This window comes from Sminthopsis crassicaudata, chromosome 3, assembly GCF_048593235.1.
Source record: "Sminthopsis crassicaudata isolate SCR6 chromosome 3, ASM4859323v1, whole genome shotgun sequence".
NCBI classification, from domain to species: domain Eukaryota; kingdom Metazoa; phylum Chordata; class Mammalia; order Dasyuromorphia; family Dasyuridae; genus Sminthopsis; species Sminthopsis crassicaudata.
In genome coordinates, this window is record NC_133619.1 from 13384388 (window position 1) to 13403736 (window position 19349).

The 19349-nt window shown below is 36.4% G+C and overlaps 1 protein-coding gene across 1 annotated transcript in view; it reads left to right on the forward strand.

Moving 5' to 3' along the window:
* The window catches only part of MME (membrane metalloendopeptidase), a 113391-nt gene that overhangs the window by 71280 nt on the left and 22762 nt on the right, over positions 1 to 19349 (forward strand). Inside the window, exons 15-17 of the mRNA XM_074298045.1 lie at positions 913 to 993; positions 4809 to 4912; positions 17752 to 17810. Of these exons, the coding sequence (XP_074154146.1) occupies positions 913 to 993; positions 4809 to 4912; positions 17752 to 17810 (244 nt within the window). The remainder of the gene's footprint in view (positions 1 to 912; positions 994 to 4808; positions 4913 to 17751; positions 17811 to 19349) is intronic.

Here is a 19349-nt window from a genome sequence, read left to right on the forward strand (position 1 = left end):
ATTACCATGATGCTCTTTGTTGACTTTAGGGCTGAAGTTTCCATAATTGTTACCTAGCCACATTTATTTGGAATCAAATGAAACAAAGAGAATTAATTATAAAGTTGCAAAGTGCAAATGAATAGCCCTATTTACATCAAAGAACTTGGCAGAATTAATTCCTCTTGTAGATAGATGCTTCTTGAAGTTTTCTGGTTAGGGTAGCAATAACCTGTCTTTGAAAGGGAGCATAGTAATAGCATCTATTTAATAAATAGGCAAGGTGACCTAGCAAATATACATTCATCTTATATTTCATTTTAAAAAAATAGTTATTCTCTTGACCTTGAAGGGCCCCATAATCTACAATGCTTGTCTTGAAAAATAACTGGCTTGATTATTCAAAACTTCGAAGTTGATATGGAGCCCTAACATTGTACCGAGAACATCTGCCCCGAGCTTGCAAACACTTTGTTTTCTCAACCAGATTAATGTAGTGGAAAGATGATTACAGGCAGCTAGAGTGGCAGCCCACGCTCTCAGCCCTCACATAACATGTAAGCAAGAACCTTTCTTTAGAAAAGCAATTCCATAAAATTCAGACACATATAAGCACTGGTGCCTTGTCAATTTTCATTTTGGGAAAGCTGTGCTAAATGAGAAAAGGTCTTGTAAAAATTAAGCACCAGCCTTGGTTTTCACACCTTTAGGATTTTTTTTTTTTTTTTTTTGGAAAATGGGATTTTTCAGTGCATTATTGAAAAGGCAACTTCTTCCTTGAGCACATAGGTATCCAAGAGGTGTTTTTATTTTTGTTTTGAGTGTTTGGTTTTCATTACTTAGGGGGGTTTTGGCAAATGAAATTTCTCAGGTTATTTATGATTATTATTTCAGAATTATCAATTTTCAAATTCAATCTTCTCATTTTTCTAGGCCAAGGCAATTAAAGAAAGGATCGGCTATCCTGATGACATTATGAAAAATGATGAGAAATTGAATAAAGAATACAGTGAGGTAAGTCTGTAAGGAAATGGGGCAAATATTTACTGCAGGATTGTGATGGATAATGGCATTATATGAATTATGCTATATTTTTTATATATTATTATACTTCTTCCCCTCAATGAATTGACTTCTCACAGTGGCAGGCAGATGGTAGGTGACAGACAGTGTACCAATCTGCATTATTCAAGGAGTTTCCTCACTGGCTCTCCATAGGTCAATGAAATTATAGGTCTTTATAATAAGTTTAACAAAAAATTTAATTCAAGTCAAGAAACATTTAGTAAACATTTCCTATGAAGCAAGAAACAAGCATCTTAATTATCTTGACTAACAAAACCCTAAATGGACATGAATGGAGCAACAATATTCTCAAAGTTTATATTGCCCTAGATTATATAGACATAGAGGGAGGACAGAGAGAGATGAAGAGCTCAACTAAGACTGAGCGCAACATGACGAGAGAATGAATCCACAATCTCCAGAACTCATTTTTGAAACTTATGAGACCCACTTGAAAACTATCCATGAGATTCTTCATCTTTGCCTTAGGCTGGAGTCCATCAGGTACAGGTTCTAGCCCCAGTTGTGTCTAGAATGATTTTAATGTCTAAGCAGGTCAGTTTAATCAAAGAAAAAGAAGGGATTTGAAAAGAGTTGAGAGGTTCCAGATCAGGAGCATTTTTTGCACTGTGTATGGCCCTCAATGCATAAGTCCTCTAGGATCCCTTCCCTCCACATCTTTTCTTTCAGATTTCTAATGTCAAGATATAAACTTACCAATTATAGATACCACATTTACTGTGTCTGTATTTCTCTTTCTCCCACACCCACCTACTGAAATTTCCCCTAGGAAATTTACCATGTTTCACAGCGATGTAGACAGATATATAAACTACTTCCATTCTGCCACAATACTAAATCTCAAAATGAGGGAGCAGACAATCCAGAATGGAATTTTGTTCAATTGTGAAGAGAATGCCCAATCCTAGGGGGAAAACATTAAATGTGAAATTGAGCTGATCTGAAACTTCACACTTAATTAGCTAAAATATATACCTAGTCAGTGATTTTTTTTTTTTTTTTGGAAGAGAGTGAAAAAAATATCAATGCTTGTTAATTGAAAAAACAAATTAATGCAATTTAAAAAGTACAAAATTGGAACTACGCTAAGAATTGGCGGGTAAACAGGGAAAGAATGAAAATTTTCTTGCCCACAAGAAGCTTATGATCTTATAATCTAGAAAAGTTCTCTTCTCTTTTCCTTCTTCTCTCCCTTCTTATTTCTTTCATCTTTCTCCTCTCCTCTTATTCCTTTCCCTCTCTCATTTTCATGTTTGATGGCTAATTTGAGAGAAGGAAGGAAAGACAAAGAACAGAACTGTTTGTCCAAAATGGTGGTACAATAGCCAGGAAGAACTGAATTAAAATCCAATTTCATATGGCTTGTGTGAGCCTGGGCAAATCACTTCATCCTATTTGCCTCAATTTCCTCATCTGGAAAGTTAAGAAAGAAAATTTCAATCTACTTTTGTATCCTTGCCAAGAAAACTTAAATGGGATCATGAAGAATCAGATATGACTGAACAACAAGAAAATATATATTTTACAGAAAGGAAGTTGCTTAATTGGGTATATTGAAATTGATCTCTCCGTGTAAATGAGAGTATTAGTTCCTTCATCTATTTCTGCTTAGACTTGCATGCAGCCTTTTAGAAACAATTAAAGGTTATTATTGCTAAGTATCATTGCTGATAAACAAAGGCACATCTCCAAGTCTCTCAAATATAATTAGACAATGGATTTATAGCTTTTAAATTGGGCACAGCAGAAAAACCATTTGCCCACTATGAAAGACAGATATTTCCTTGTAAATATTGGTTGGTTCTGGCTTCTTTCTTGGTGGACAGATGGTATGGGAGGTGGGGGTTGCAGAGTCATTGTAGTTTCAAATTGGGATGGGGGGGGAGAACAGAATGAAGAAAATTCTAGAACCATTTGTTTGAGCCAAAATCCAAACACTGGGGAGAACTTCAAAGCATTAAAAGAATTCAAAGCACACTTTGACATCACTGTGCATACCAAGGACAGTCTTATTATTTTGAAAATGAACGAATTGCACATAGCAAAACTTAGCATTTTCAACCATTTTTGCATACCCTATATAACACACTGAAACTTGGTATATGGGAATTAATTTGAATTATCTATGATGATAATACATCTTTAAAGCATGAGTTGGAGATGGATGGTGTTTTGTGTTTGTCTTGAGTTTTTTTTTTAAATTTATTTTTGGTAAGTTGTCCAGTTTATTAAATATCTACCACTAAGTCACTAAATTGAACAGTGTAATCTATAATTTCATTAGCTAAATGACACAAAGAAGTACATTTTCTATGCACCAGGGAACCAGAGAGAATGAGTCATTGTTTTCTTCAAATATGGTTTTTGAAATAATAGCTTTTTATTTTCAAAATACATGCAAAGGCAGTCTTCAACATTCACCTTTGCAAAAGCTTGTGTTCCAGATTTTTCTCCTTCTCATCCACCTTCTCCCCTGGAGAACACGAAATCCAATATAGGTTAAACATATGCAACTCTTCTTTACATATTTCTACATTTATCACACTGCACAAGAAAAATCAGATCAAAAAAGGAGGGGATATGATAAGAAAAAAGCAAGCAAACAACAAAAAAGGTGTAAATGTTTTGTTGTGATCCACATTCAGTCTCTCTAGTTCTCTCTCTGGGTGCAGATGGCTCTCTTCATCGCAAGTCTATTGAAATTGCCTTGAATCACCTCATTATTGATAAGAGCCACATTCAAGATTTTTTTTTCACACTGGGTAGAAATTTGCATAAATGCAAAAAATAAATATCTTCTTAGGATTTGTAGGCAAGATGAACTATGTCCTACTTAGGTGGTATTGTGTCTTTGTGTTTTCATTGCATGAATGAGCATTGGATTTGATGATTTTTTTGAGGTCTTTCCCAGTGCCAGGTCTGTGAATCTCTACTTCTGAGAAATTTTCAAGGCCACATTCACCATCTTGAACATCTCACAGATAGATATCGCCTCATAGGGGTCATTGTTTGGTTTTCACTGGTTTAAAGATGTCTGTGTCAGCATAGTCAAGAGTTTTTTTCCAAAACAATATTTCAGCTGAGTTGAATCATACTTCAACTGTTAGCAAAATAAGTGAGTTTGGAAACAAACTACTCTACCTTCAAAATGCAAGTTCAAAATGCAAGACATAAGCTACAATCTATGAACTATATTCACACCATTCAAAAATGGAAAGAAAAAAACATGGCATAGTATCAACTCTCTGATATTTGTGTACAATTAACCAATTGTGTAATGCTACAATTAATGAATCTCAACTAATTGCCCATTATCCTCAGCAATCTTTTTCTCTGCCTTCTCTTTAAGAAATGGGCTTCCCTTGTCACTACTCTCCCCCAACGTGGATTGTCTTCCTTATTAGTACATAAATTCTGAGAAGATAGGATCTTCAAGATCCTGCTTGATTATATGTATATCCACAATATTTAGAGCAGTGTCTGGCATATAATAAGAGCTGAATCTTATTCTTCTCTTATGCTATTATTCATTCAAATATAAAGTTGCGTGGCCTCTGTTTGACTTGGTCATGACCAAGTCATACTTTCATCATGTTATATGGGAATTTAATAAGTTTATTGGGAATTCATCCTTTCGTAGAAGAGATTCATAGAAGAGATGATTTAATGCTATATCATGGTAATTTAAAACCAAGGTACTGCTGTTGTATTTCTAACCAATTTTTTTCCTGTAATTTATTTAGTTGCATATCAAAGAGGAAGAATACTTTGAGAATATCCTGAAAAACTTGGTTTTTAGCCAAAACAAACTGCTAAAGAAGCTCCGAGAAAAGGTGGACAAGGAAGAGTATGTATATTTTTATTTGTTTCTTTTCTTTGGCTTTGATTTCAAATAGTTTTTGATGCCTTTTATGTTTACTTGGCTTAAGTTCTCAGATCTGTGACTTTTCAATAAGATATCCCTTATAACAATGGCAGGGTGTTGGGGTGAAGGTGAGGAAAGAATTTTGCTGAAATACCCAAGTCTAACCCTTTGGTTTAAGAATTCTCCTCTGTTCCATACTAAGAGTTCCTGAGAAGGTTTGTAATATTCTCCAGTGCTAAGACTAATTACCAGCCAAAAATTCTTCAACCACTTATGAACATAAGTGGATGAACATTTATCAACATAAATGAATTTCTCCTTGATTTGCAAAGAATAAATAATTCATTTTATCTAATGGTGCCCTGTTAGTTTGATAAAGTCAAAGGGAGAACAGGAAGTACAAGCATTTTAGGACCTGTGCTAAGAATTTATACAAACATTTTATGATTCTTGCAAAAGTCCTGGGAAATTGGGGATTAGATGAGTGAAGCAGCTAGCAGTTGATTTGCACAGGATCATTAATATTGCTAGCACCGATGCTCATGGGCAAGCCAATTGACTAGAGTTTCCTCATCCATAAAATGGGTCTGATATTATGTGTATTGTCTTACTCAATGGATAATAGAGATAAAGATGGAAACTCTAGACTCTCCTTTTATAGAGTAGGAAACTTAAACCCAATTGATTTGCCTGAGTTCACATACATGTAGTGTCAGGCGGTAGGACTTAAAAATGTCAGTAAAGAGTCATCTACATTTAACTAGTGCATTTGTCTTTGCCTTTTTGTAAGTGCAGGCCCCTGGAGGGTCAGCTTGGTGCAGCTTACACTTCTTGATGCTGAAGCAGGCGACTCCGTAAATTATTTTCCATGAAGGCGGTGATACCCTGTGCTCATTATCAGGAGTACACATTGAAATTTGATCTGGGTCCCTTCATGGCTTGCCTCAGCAGAACATTCTGAGCCCTTGCAACGCCAGGATGCTTTTAAACACAGGCTGACTTGAGGGTGAGGGATGGAGCCAGCAATCAACTGGTCTGAAAGAAGTTGGAACTAATCACATCATTTCTGAGCTAAATATTGAGAATCCCAGCTGCAGAAAGAGAAAGGTCAGGGGATAAATACAATAAACTCTACAGCTACTACATTCTGCATCTGGAAGCCCTAAAATACTCATTCGAAAGATCATTCTGTCAATCTGAAAAAGAAAATCACCTTGTTATGTGGCTTTTTTTTTCCAGTTTTGAAAATGTCTTTCATCCATCAGAACACATTTCATGTCTTTAAAATACTCACAATTTAAACTGAAAAGTTGTACTAGATAGATATCATCAGCCAAAGTTGAGAGACAGAATAGGGTGTTAGGTAATAGGTTCCTAAGGGAACTCATCATGTCACTTGATTTGGAGAAGGAGAAAGGGCAGGTTATTTAAGTAAGTGCAAGTATTGAAACCTACAAAGATCTGACATAACAGCTATCTAGGTAACCCATAAAGCTAGCGAAATCAAATCAACAAGCCTTTATGGAGAGCTTACTATGTACTCTGTGGTCATCACAGCATCAGAGACTTGGAAGGCACCTCAGTTTTCATCTATCCAAGCCAAATGTGAAAGGTACCCTTCAGAGTAGTCATCCAGCTTCTGCTTGAGGAAATCCAACTAGTTACTTCCAAGCATCAATTAGCCTCAGGGAACATCAGGACCAATCACTGCCTTGCCTCAGTGAGTTCCTGATTAATCATTTAGTCTGTTTGCTTATGGTATGGCTGACCCAAAATCAAGGAAGTGAGAAAATCAGAAAGTAAGCTAATGTGCCTTTAAGTTTATTATTCTCTTGACAATGCTTTTTTTTTTTTTTTTTTTTTTTTTAATGAATGAATCACAAAGCTACAAAGAAGAAAAAGGGATTGTGTTTACATACTCTCAAGGGGACCAAGATATTTTTCTATATTCTTGACTACTAGAAGAGTCTCATTGTCCAGTTCAGAACACCACATTTTAGCAAGGGCACACCCAAACTGGTTTATGGAGACAAACAAGAGAGTGTCAGGTCTCACGTTTGTGCCCCCAGAGGCTCAGTTAAAAGAATTGGGGGAGGACTTGAAGAAGAGTTAGTGAGAGGTCCTTGATAACTGGATCTAATTATATGAAGTGCTGTCTCCATGAAAAAGGGTTTAGATATGTCCCAGGTGGCAGAACTAGAAGGAGCAGGAAACACTTCATGGTAGTCATGAGTTGTCAAAGAGCAGAATGGGCCACTCTACAGGATTGCACCTCCGTTGGAGGTCTTCAGGCAAGGTCTGGAAGACCTGCTCCGGTATTTTGTAGAGGTTATTCTTCCTGAAATTATCGTACTTGGTAGTTGATCAGCTCCCTTCACTTTGGTTTTTTAGATCTGTTATATTTAAAAAAAAAAAAATTCATGTTCTTCTTGTGTTATTGAATTGGTAACATCTCTAATAATACCATTCTGGCACATAAGCTGTGCATTTAAACTCCCTTTTGAATGAATAGTCACGAAGAAAAACCCAAGTAAACCTGGGCAGCCCTCCATTTTTTTTTATCTCTTTCTTGACTTCAGATTATCCTTGGAATTCCTCAGAGCAGAACTTTCCATGTTTTTAACCATGACATACAATGCCAGTAGTTGTAAATCATGCTTTGCCGAGTAGTTGAGTTCCTTTTCATAAACCCCAGTGAGTTTTTCAATCTCAGGCCCCTGGATTCTAATGTATCAAATCCTTGGAACAAAACTGGTAAAACTCAAGCCTAAACTCATTGCTTATTGTAATGAAAAATCTTCAGGCAGCAGTAAAAGCAAGAGTATGCAGATAAATCTCCGGCATAGAAATAATTTTTTATGTGAGCAGAGCACTTGTACAATGCCTTGTATGTGGACTGCTCAGCTGCTGGCTGACATTTCTCCACTGTGATTGATAGAAGTGGAATCCTGGAGGGCAAGGTAGCAAAAGTCACCACAAAGGCCCTGAAATGGTTGTTGAGGGGCAGTATAGTATACTGGAAAGAGCCAGGACATCTCAATTATATTCCAAATTCTATGGTTTATTAGTTTTGTGACATTTGGGAAATCAGGTCAATTCAGTAAGTTGTTTTAAGTTCTTCTTACTCGCCAGACACTTTGCTAGGTGCTAGAAATGGAAAACATGTTAAAACTGAGAGCTCAAGAACTTATGTTCTATATTGGCGGAGAGAGAATGCTTTGGAAAAAAGTTCTTCCTCAGAAAAATCCTGTAAGAGATGGCACTTGAGTTGAGTTTTTAAGGGAAATAAGGATCAAATGTGTTCAATTTCCTTATGGGATCTCAATTTTCTAAATAATCTTTAAAGACCCCCCTAAACTCTTGACAGTGGAACACTGCATGAACATTCAGACTCGGATCAGAAAGTATCTTTCATCTTATCCTCATTTGTCCAGTTGTATAAGATATAGAGGCAGACCTATGGCCCAGGAGGTATAACCCTAACTAGCTTATTACCTTAGGTCAATTACTTCACTCTGTGACCTCTAACTTTCACATTTACAAAATTAGGGAGTTGAATTCTAAGCTCCCTTCCCTAGCTAGCATTCAGTTATTATAAGTGTCATAGTTTCTGGAATGAAAGAAGGAAGAAAGACCTTTTTTTAATTTACTACTCCAGTTTTGAGCACTGCTGCAAAGTGAATGAAGAGGGAAAAATGGATGAGAGAAGGCAATGACCCAGCTACTTTCTTTTTTAATTTAATTTTTATTATTTTTAAAAAACAGTCCTTCCTCTTATACAGAGCCACCCCTTGGATAGTTCTGTTTATCAGGAAGCTCTTTCTTAGGTGATCAGGGCAGGAAGACTGACCAAAGAATAAGCAGCTCTTAAACCAGCCATCTAAAATTGCTCTTTGGAGTCAAAGGTAAATAATTCAGATAATCCCTTCAGCACACTCTCCACAACCAACACAAATCATTTTTTACCATTTCTCTGGCTTAATTTTTTTTTGGATGTGAAAAGTTTTCCTTAGCTAAAAATGGCTTTTTAATTAATGCTCAAGGAAGTCAATGGGGAGGGAGGATTAACCAAGTTCAAGGTTGATTTTTTTTTTTTTTTTTGCATTATTGTACATGGATCATGTTCAAGACATTATCAACAGTTGCTCTAAGTACATTCCAACTCTGTAAAGGAAATTCCCAAGAGCTTCTACAGATTACTTTAAAAGAATAATGCTTCTCAAGGAATCTCCATTTGGGATTTATCACTGCATTCTGCCATCTTTTCCCCCTCTTTGCTTATACTCCTAAATTTTACTTTTCTGTCATTTCAAACAAATGTTTCTTTCGTATCTGTGGACAATTCATGAAGATTCTCTGCTAGTAGAGATGTTAAAGGTTGTGTTTCTCTTAAAAAACATACTTGGAGGATTTACACTTGAGATCTTAGAGTCTTGGACTAAGGCATTGACTTTGTCAGATAGAATACCAGCTCTTGACATTTAACCCCTGTGAGAATTTGGAAATTGGATTATGTGACTAACCTGGCATCTAGGGTCTTCTGAGGGAAGATGCTCCATCAATATGAGACAAAGTAGTAAAAGAAGATTCTGTGCTATTTTATCTTACAAAGAGTGATCTTAGAAAGATTCACTCATTTCCATGACTCTCTATGTATTTTGCTGTGTGCTTGTGAGCTATATATCAGAGGGCACACAACACAAGGGAGAGTAAGAGAAATATTATGCAAAAGTCCAAAATGAAATTCTATAAATAGGGTGAAGTTTTGACTTTAATACTTATGTTATAATATCTCTAAAAATGGAACTCAAAAATGGTTTGGATCTAACAGTATTTATGATCAATCAATAAACATTTACTAAATATCTACTATATGGCAGATATTATACTAAGCACTATGGAGACAAAGTGAAAAATAGTCCCTGCCCTCAAAAAGTATAATCTAATGGGAGAATAAAATACATGCAGTGTGTTAGACAATGAGTTTAGTAGACTTGGATCCCACTCAATCTGGTAGTTCCTTCTGCTTGAATTCTAGGTCTAAGTTCTAGAGTCAGGTTGAATATTTCAATTGAGATAACATTTGGGAATATTCCTGGGTTATTAGATATTTGAGCCCTCAAACAGTAACTTGATGATGGATTGTAAAGATCAATGTCATGAATGCAGTACATACTCTATAACATGAACCAACATTTTTTTTTTATTATTATTCTTTAGTTCCCAGCACCAACAGTTGCCTAACTTCTAAGTATCTTACCTTGGTTTCCCATTTGCTCAGTGATCTTGGTGGTCCACTGTTTACAAAAGTCATAATATATAGACTGAGAAAAAGAAATGGTACAAAATGATTCCAAAGTTTTAGTGTTAACATCATCTTGTTAGGCTTATTCCCAATTGGCCACTATGATGAGTGCTCAAAAGGAAGGTTGTATTAGTTTCATAATATATCCCAAACCCTCCAATTCTTTAATGTAAAAGCTACTAGATGTCAATCAGATTGTAACTATATGATATTTTAATTCTTTTTTTTCTGGCTGCTTGTAATATTTCCTACTTAACCTGGGAATTCTGGGATTTGGATCTAATATTCCTGGGAATATAAAGTTTTATATCTGTTACAAGAAGTGAATTCTTTCCATTTCTATTTTACCCTCTGATACTAGGATAGCAGGACAGTTTTCCTTGCCAATTTCTTGAAAGATGATTTTTTTTTTTAAATTAAAAATTATAGCTCTCTGGTAATCCAATAATTCTTTAATTACCTCTCCTTGAATTTTTTTTTTCAATTCAGTTGTTTTTTTTCACTAACATATTTTATTTTCCCCCCACCCATTCTTTTATTTTTGTTTTATTGTTTCTCCATGTCTCATTAAGCCACTAAGTACCAGTTACTTAATTATAATTTCAACAAACTTTTTTCTAGCCAATTTTACTTTTTAAGTTCTTTTCTTGTGCAAATTTGTATATTTTTTCCCATTTGCCCATAGTATTATCCATTTATTCTATTATGCAAGCAGTTCTCTTTAATAGATATTTGTGCCTTTCTTACTATTTGGCCTATTTTGTTTTTTAAGGTATTATTTTCTTGAGAGGTGTGTGTGTGTGTGTGTGTATGTACATACATACACAGGCGTACCTCCTTTTTTTCCAAGTTCTTTTTTATGATTTTCTTGAATCATTTTCAATTTTTTCCCCTTTATATCCCCCTCCCCCATTCTACCTCTCATATTGGACTTTATGTTTAAAAATTTCTTTTTTGGGTTGTGATTAAACCACTTTATATTTTCATTGAGGCTTTACATGTAGTTGGTTTGACTTTGCTTTCATCTTCCTAGTTTCTGTTTTGATCTACTTTGTCACCATAATCACTTTCTGTTATCAGGTTTTTTTTTGTTTTTTTTTTTTTTTTTCTTTGCTCATTTTTTTCAGTCTGTTTCTTGATTTTTGTCTTATGCTAACATTGGGTTCTGTTCTTGGAGTGAAGCGAGCAATATCCCAAGTTTCAGATTTTCATGCTGTTGCTTACTAAGGGAGTTCTGTGGGTCTAAGTTTTTAGTTCTTCCTAAATGGCATAATCCAAGGAATGGCATGGTCACTGTGCTCTGCTCGGATGGTTACAAATACTCTTTCCCATTCTAAATCTATGACTAGGTTCTCCTCCTGCTAGTGCTTCTCCCTGGCCTGAGTCTATAATCTGGAACTGCAAAGGTCTGTAATTTCCTTTTGAGAAGTTGTCAGATCTCCTCATGTTCTGGGGGGCTGCAAATTCTGGAAGGTACAGATGCTAATTTAGTGGCCTCTAATGCCCTCTGCTAGCTTTCAGTTGGTATGGTCCATTTGAATGACTGCCTGGTACAAATGCAGGTTTGCATTGGGGTTTGGGCTCTCGCTGAAATCAGCCTATGTTGGACTGTGCTCCACACTTATCCCAGTGAGATATATGTTTTCTGCTGAATTTCTAGGTTGTCTAAGATTGCAAAATTAATTTACTCTATCCTTTTATATCTTCCAATACTCCAGAATTCATTCTGAGGAGTTATGTGGAAGCAAATTTTGTAGCGTTCAGGTGACTCTGCCACTATGTGGATTTCTAAATCAATTATGAGTCCCAAAAGGACCTTAATTTAAGTATGGTCATTAATTCTAATTGAATTTGAAACTACTGTATTAGAAGCAAGAAATTTGGATTTCTGTGTCTCAGGTTTGACATCTATTAAGTAGGGGTTGCAAACTACTATCTTCCTTTGTCCAAAAAAGGTTTTACATATGAAGTTTTTTATTTAGTTTTGTTTTTCTTTTGTTGTTTGTTGGGTGTTTTGTTTTGTTTTTTAAGCAGCCTGAATTCAAGGCATTATGAGAATTATTGGGAAAAAAAATGATAAGAATCTTTTTCAACCAGAGATACCTAGGGAGGAGGGGAAAAAAGTATTCTAGTGTATTAGCTATTTTGCAGAGTTGTTTCAAGACCATTAGATGAAAAGAAATCGAACACCTCCTGCAGCGAAGGGACATGAGCCAATATGTTGTTTGGGCTTTTAAAGTCACACTTGAGTGGGTAAAAGAGAAACTTTATTTCAGGCTGTTTATGATCTATGGGGTTTATTATCATCTAAAGTCTGCAGCATGATGCAGTCTGTGACTGCTTTCCTTGCCTGTTGTAAAACAAAAGGCCCTTTGTGTTCTCATTTCATCACCATTTAAGCCCTTCTGGGTAATAAGAATTAGTATCGAAACACCTGGTTCCTTTCTCCCCCTCTCTTTCTCTCTCTCCAGGCTTAAACATTTAAGTTTTTTATTCAGATACTTAGTTCTGGTTTGAGAGACAATATTGCTTATCCATCCATTCCCTAGATTGGTGAATAGCCCAAACGTGACTGAGATACCGTAATTGTATCCTGGCTGTACGTGCTGTTGATTATTACTATTGTTAACATTATTAATAGTAATAATGCTTTCTTATTTTTCTCCTCTCTTCTGTCCCTTTTTCCATACAACTAACACAGACAGTTTCAATGAGAAGCAAGCTTTATCTTCTGCTTCTGTGTCTCATGACTATGTCCCCAGAACACATTATTTCTATCTCCAAATCTCTCTTCCTATTTTGTTGTGCTGCCTCCTTAACAGAACATCTGTCCCTGGTCATTTCCTCACCTGGATAAGCCTTCCAAGAAAGAGGAGACATTGTTCTTTTCTGATATACAAGTTTCTACTTGTTTTGAAATGACATTATTTCCTCAAGTTGGTACACACTGACCACAGTCAATTAGTTTCCCAATGTCTACATCTACCTTTGTCAGTATTTGAATAGCAAAACATTTTATTGGTGTTGCTTTTTGGTAGATGTGGAGTGGATAGAGTACTGGACCCGGAGTTAACAATGCAAGAAGCAAATGTGGACTCTCAGACATTTACTAAGGAAGTCACGTAACTGGTACCTGCCTCAGTTTCCCCATATGAAAATGTGGATTATTAATATTAACCTTGTAGAGCTGTTTGAGGATTAAATGAAATTTGTAAATGCTTAAAAGGGGCATCTAGTGGCACAGTGAATAGAGAACTGGATTTACAATTAAGACTGCCCAAGTTCAAAACTGGCCTGAGATACTTAGTAGTTGTGTGATCTTAGGCAAGTGCGTAACCCTATTTTCCTCAGTTTCCTCATCTGTAAAATGAGTTGAAGGAATACCAAACTACTTCAATATTGTGGCGAATGCATTAGAACCCTGGATACCTTAGAATCAGCCAGAGACAGGATAAGCAAAAGTCTTTATTCTAAGTCTTTAGCAGTAGAAGTGATCCTGGCTGGTCTCCCTGCACCTCCTAGTCCCTCCCACAATTCTCTGTATACACCAAACAATTGGGCCAGCACAGGATAGTGGGAAGGTCCATTTTCTAAGCATATTCTTATAGAGTATTGTCCAATCAGTAATTAGCCTCAAGTGCTCCATTGTCCCACCTTAATGCATAGACTCAAGAGTTTCAGCCCCTTACACAATATCTTTGCCAAGAAAATACCAAATGGAATTGGAATGAGATGCAACTAGACAACATTACCAACAAAGCACTTAGTATCATAGTATCTAACACAGAGAAATACTTTAATAATCTTTGATTTATAAAGCTATACCTGCTAAAAGTTACAAATACTAATAAAAATGATTCTCCCAAAATGGAGTAAGAATATTAGTAGGACACCACTTGATCAAAATTCCCAACATGGTCTCCTCCTCCTCCCCCCTATAAGAAATTCAAGAACAGCAATTCCATAGAAACTTAATTTATCTCTGTCCTCCTGCATTTTAAAAGTGTCATCATTCATTAGCAAACACTTGAGGGTGATCTTTTTTTTTTCTTCTTTATTACACTTAGAGAACAACAATTTTAAAAACAATGGAACCAATTTTGTCCCAGTATCTTTGGCCTGCTATTCCCATTAGTCTTTTTGACTGGCTCAACAATCTCCCATAATTTATGCAAACCTTTCAGTTGTAATGACCCATTAAGCACACTCTGATGTCTATTGTTGCAAACTTGCTAGGCAACCCTATAAAATAGGTTCTCCAAAGTTGTGGAACTTGTATGCCATGGGGGGGGAGGGGGAAGGGGAATCTAGTAGGAATAGGAAGAGGAGGAGAGATTTTCTATAAAGGTTGAATAATCATAAGAAATTGCTGCTTTCATTTACTATTTATAGCATGGGTATCAGTCCTGTATTAAGAGATAGAGATGCATTTTTTTTTCTTTTTAAATCTGATTTTTGTTGTGCAGCATGATAATTGTGGAAATATGCATAGAAGAATGCGCATGTTTGACATATTTTGGATTATTTGCCCTCTGGGGAGGTGTTGGGAAAGAGAGGGAGAAAAAAAATTAACACAAGGTTTTGCAAGGATGAATATTGAAAAGTAGGTATTTATTTAAAAAAAAAAACTTTATTTTCAAGTTGGAGATAATGGTAGGAGAGTTCATCTACTACAGTGCTATCTGTCTGAATTTAGGTGGGGCAGTATATGGAACACTGGACCCAGAATAAAGAAGAACTGAGTTCAAGTATGACCTCAGATGCTTTGTGGCCTCTGGCAAGTTGCTTAACTTTGGGTTAGTCTCAGTTTTGATGGTTGTAAGGCTGAAATTATATTTGCCAAGTGCTTCCCATACCTTAAAATATAAAAATATAATAAATATAAAAATATAAAATGCTTGCCATTATTGTTGTTCTAACTCATGAAGGAGTTGGAATCTGTACCAGCAGAGGAAATGCTCAAAATGTTGAGATCACAGATCTATTATTATTTTAAGGAATATGAATTACTAAAGAGTGGAGCCGGCCTAGTCAATACAATAAAAATGACATTATGTCATGAAGGTTGCCTTACTGGTCTGGGCTCTCCAAATTCTTCACTAGGCTTTTGTTATGAATAATACAACTCTGGACTTAACTCTTGTTGGAGTTCCAGGATACTGCTGCTGGATTCAGCCACTCACTGCCAGTCTGGGGAACAGATCAGTAGCTTAGACAGACAAAAATGCTAGATTCCCCTTTGATAGGGACTTCCTGTTTTTTCAGGTCTGCATATTGGGTCCCATTCTGCTCCTGGGGTCAGAGCCACCCAGCTGTTGCTACTTCCTTACTTGTTCACAAATTGCTTAGCCCAGGGTCCAAGATTATTCCTTGTCCTAGAATGTCCTATGATCTCCTAACCCTATCCCTGCCACAATGTGCACTGGATCTTTGTCAAAGCTGTCAGTAGGAGTGACATTTCCTCCAGATGGCATCTGTTTTGGCTCCCTGCCCAAGGTCAGATCTCTCTGTGTGCTAGATCTGGGGCTTCTTGCCCCGATGGCTCAGCTCTTGGTAGGCACTCATTCAGTTCTTGTCTAAATAGACATCGTTCTCTGACTCTCCTCCTGTGCTAGACTGGGATAGAGAAGGAACACTTATTTCCTTGAGTTCCCCAATAAGGACTCCACCTGGTATATTTTCCAGGTATTTCTGAACAAGTTGTAGGGTAGAGCTTGACTGTATTATATTACTTCCTTCCACGCCACTATTTTGACTGGTTCCTCTTTAGAAAGGAGATCACACAACTCTGTCCTTTTTAAGATTACTGACAGTAGAGCAGAACTTGGAATTCTGTCCTTCTTGAGTTCAAATTTTGCTTCTGACAGTGTACAGAAGAAAAAAAAAATGGATCTCTCAATGATTACAACAGTATACCCTAAGGAAACCATAAAGAAAACTAGAACAACCTAGAACCTCAATGTTTTGTTGTTGTTGTTGTTTTGCTTTTCTCTCAGTCTTTAATAGCAAGAACTACAATTGTATTGTAGAATGGAGAATTAGTAACAGGCAAGCTGTTGTGTAACAACTGGAGCAATTAATTGTGAGCCAAACTTAAGGAATAATCTAGAGGTCAAGTAGTCTTTGTTTTATAAGGGGGATTTCAGTAGCAATATGTATAGTACATGCTTCCTTGGTTGGACATTTAGCTACCTCAATCCACTAAAAATTTTTGGAGCAATCTTGTTGGAAGCATTCATCAGCATGTCTATGTAATAGGGGAAAATTCCTTTGTTCTTTTTAAGCTTACCAAGAACAGGTTATTAGTTTGTGGGAGTGAGTTCTCATCCTTTTCAGACATGATTTTGATAGCCTGTTGCTGTTCTTCTCTAACGCTAACCCTCACCCTACATTTGTCTCTAACCCTAAAACTACTGCTTTTTTGGCTGGAATTTTCCCTTTCACAAAAACATCTCAGATGTCACCTCCTGAAGGACCGTGTTCTTACACTAAATTTAGACATAGATTAGGAAAGACATTTCTATCCACTGAAAGAAGCAGGATTAGTTTCCTCATCCCTAGATCCACAATCCTCCTGTGGTATAACTTTGAGTGAAAAACATAGCAAGCATTGTCTCTTCATTATTTGGTTTTGATTATCTGTTTTCCTGTTACAAGGGAGAGTTCAGTTGTGGGTTTTGAATGGGGAACACTAGAAATTATTGTGGTATGGAAACAAAAGGAACCAATGAAATATTTTTATTTAAAAAACAAAAAACAAACAAACAAACAAAAAAACAGCCAATGTCAATCCTTTGGATCCAGAGCATAAGGCAGCAGAAACTTATCATTTGAATCACTTTGCTCTTATGTCATCTACTAAAGTCTCTTTTAGTACTTAACCAACATCATGAAAAATGGTGGCAACTGACCAATAAAGAGAAGGGCTAAGTATTGTAGCTTTGGAGAAGACTCTTTATGTCATCATGGGTACAATAGTCACAAGGGACTGGTTTTTCCAAGAAACCAAGAGAACTCATTTGAAAGCTTTGTTTTCTCTTGCTAATCACTCCCCCATATAATGAAAGTAGAGCTAGAGCTTCAGGGAGTGCCATTTTATTGAGATAGCTGGGCAGAGAGGACTAGAACTAAGTTCTAGCTGCATCTTAAGACCCTTAAACAAGGCACTTTAAACTTTTGCAGCTCCAGGAAGCACTTTAAGCCCACAAAAAGCCCAGGAACTTTTTCCATGAATGGCTGTTTCCAGAACTTCTATGGGACTGAAGTCATTGTGGAGAGATGAAGATAGAAAGGGTGCCTTCAAAATGTTAGGCTAATTTTAAGTTTTATTTGAACATGTATACATGTGGGGTTTTTTTTGGCTTTTTTTTTTTTTTTTTTGGCTTTTTTCCCCTAGATATATGTTTATAAGCTTTTATATCTTTATGTCTACATCTGTGTGTCTGTTGGGACAAGAGTCCCAGGAAAGGTAATATAGCAGCATGTGTAATAAGTTTTTCTTTTTTTTTTTAAACAGGTGGATAAGTGGGGCAGCTGTAGTCAATGCTTTTTATTCTTCGGGCAGAAACCAGATTGGTAAGTCTTTCTTTTATTACCAGGTGATAGCTTTTTTCCATGTCTGTGACTTTTTCTTTCCCACATCCTTGCTACTATCTCCACAAACAGATCTAAAAGAAACACTGATAATATTTCTTGAAAGTGAATGTTGCACAGTATTTTCTTTGCTTTCTACTGATTCAACCTTGTTATTTGGGGAGACTTGGGACTAAACCATGTTGGGAACTGGCTCCACTGAAGCCCATCAGCCAATCTCCTAAACCTTGTAGTCTTTTAGAAATTACCCAGGATGCAACCACTCTTCCACATCTTTGGTTTAAATGGGGACTCAGTATGAGCCGTTTACTTTACTATACTATGGTGCTTAAAAGTGGCAAAGCTAACATTCATAGTATCATCAATTTAGAGCCAGAAGGAATTGTTAGAGATGATGTCATCTAAATCCTTAATTTTATAGGTAAGAAATTTTAGACTTGTCTTTGGTTAGTCAGGTTCAAAGGCAGGATTTGCACCCACATCCTTTAAGGTGCTGTCTTTATAAGTGGTAGCGATCATTAGACTTAATTTGGAGTCTCTCCTTACTGGGATATTCTTTTAATTGTTTCCTTCAAGTTACATTTACTCTTAAGACTATTTCAATACTAGATCGAAACTTCCTTAAAGAAGGTTCTAGTCCCAAGAGCCAACTTAACTGGTATTGCAGCACCTCTGATCCCCTTATGAATATCCAGGAGCTGTCTCTGCTGAGTTTGAGAGAATTACAAGTCATATAAGTGACATATACATATTGTGTGTTTACACACGATGCATGTGTGAATATCATCAGAGCAATGGGTCTCCTACCTGAGCAGATCTGTGGAACTTGACCTAACTCTGTCATAACAATCAAACTGCTGAAAAATCTTCCAGTAATCCAAGTCTGATCACTTTTACTTTCAGATCAGAAACTTCTGTGGTTCTTTCCTGCCAAAATAGAAACTCCTCAGTTGGACAGCCCTTGATGACTGACCTATGACCCACCTTTCCAGGATCATTTTCACTGTTTCCTTTATCTCCTTTTCCTAGCTAATGAAACAGTCTCCTAAGGGCCCCTTAGATAGGTTCATGGTTAAGTGGATAGGTGCTAGGTCTGGATTCAAGAAGACCTGAGTTCAAATCCATCACTGGGCATTTAGTAACTGTGTGTCACTTCTATTTGCTTCAATTTCCTTGAAAATGAGGATAATAGTACTTTTTTTTCTCCCATCCCCCAAATGATTTTTGTGAAGGTCAAATGAACAAAAAGTGTTTTGCATAGCTCCCTGAAATTAGGGTCTTTTCTTATTTCTCTCTCTCTCTTTTTTTGTTTTTGTTTTTTGTTGTTGTTGTTGCTGTTTGTTTTGGATTCTTTCTTACTCTAGACAAGAGTACAGAGCAAAGTTCTCAGTGCAGATCAGTTTTCTATACCTGGGATCTTTCCATTCCTGGAAAACAAACAAACAGATATGTACAAAGCAAACTATATATGGGATAAATAGGGAATAGTGAACAGAGGAAAAGCACTGGAGTAAAGAGGGT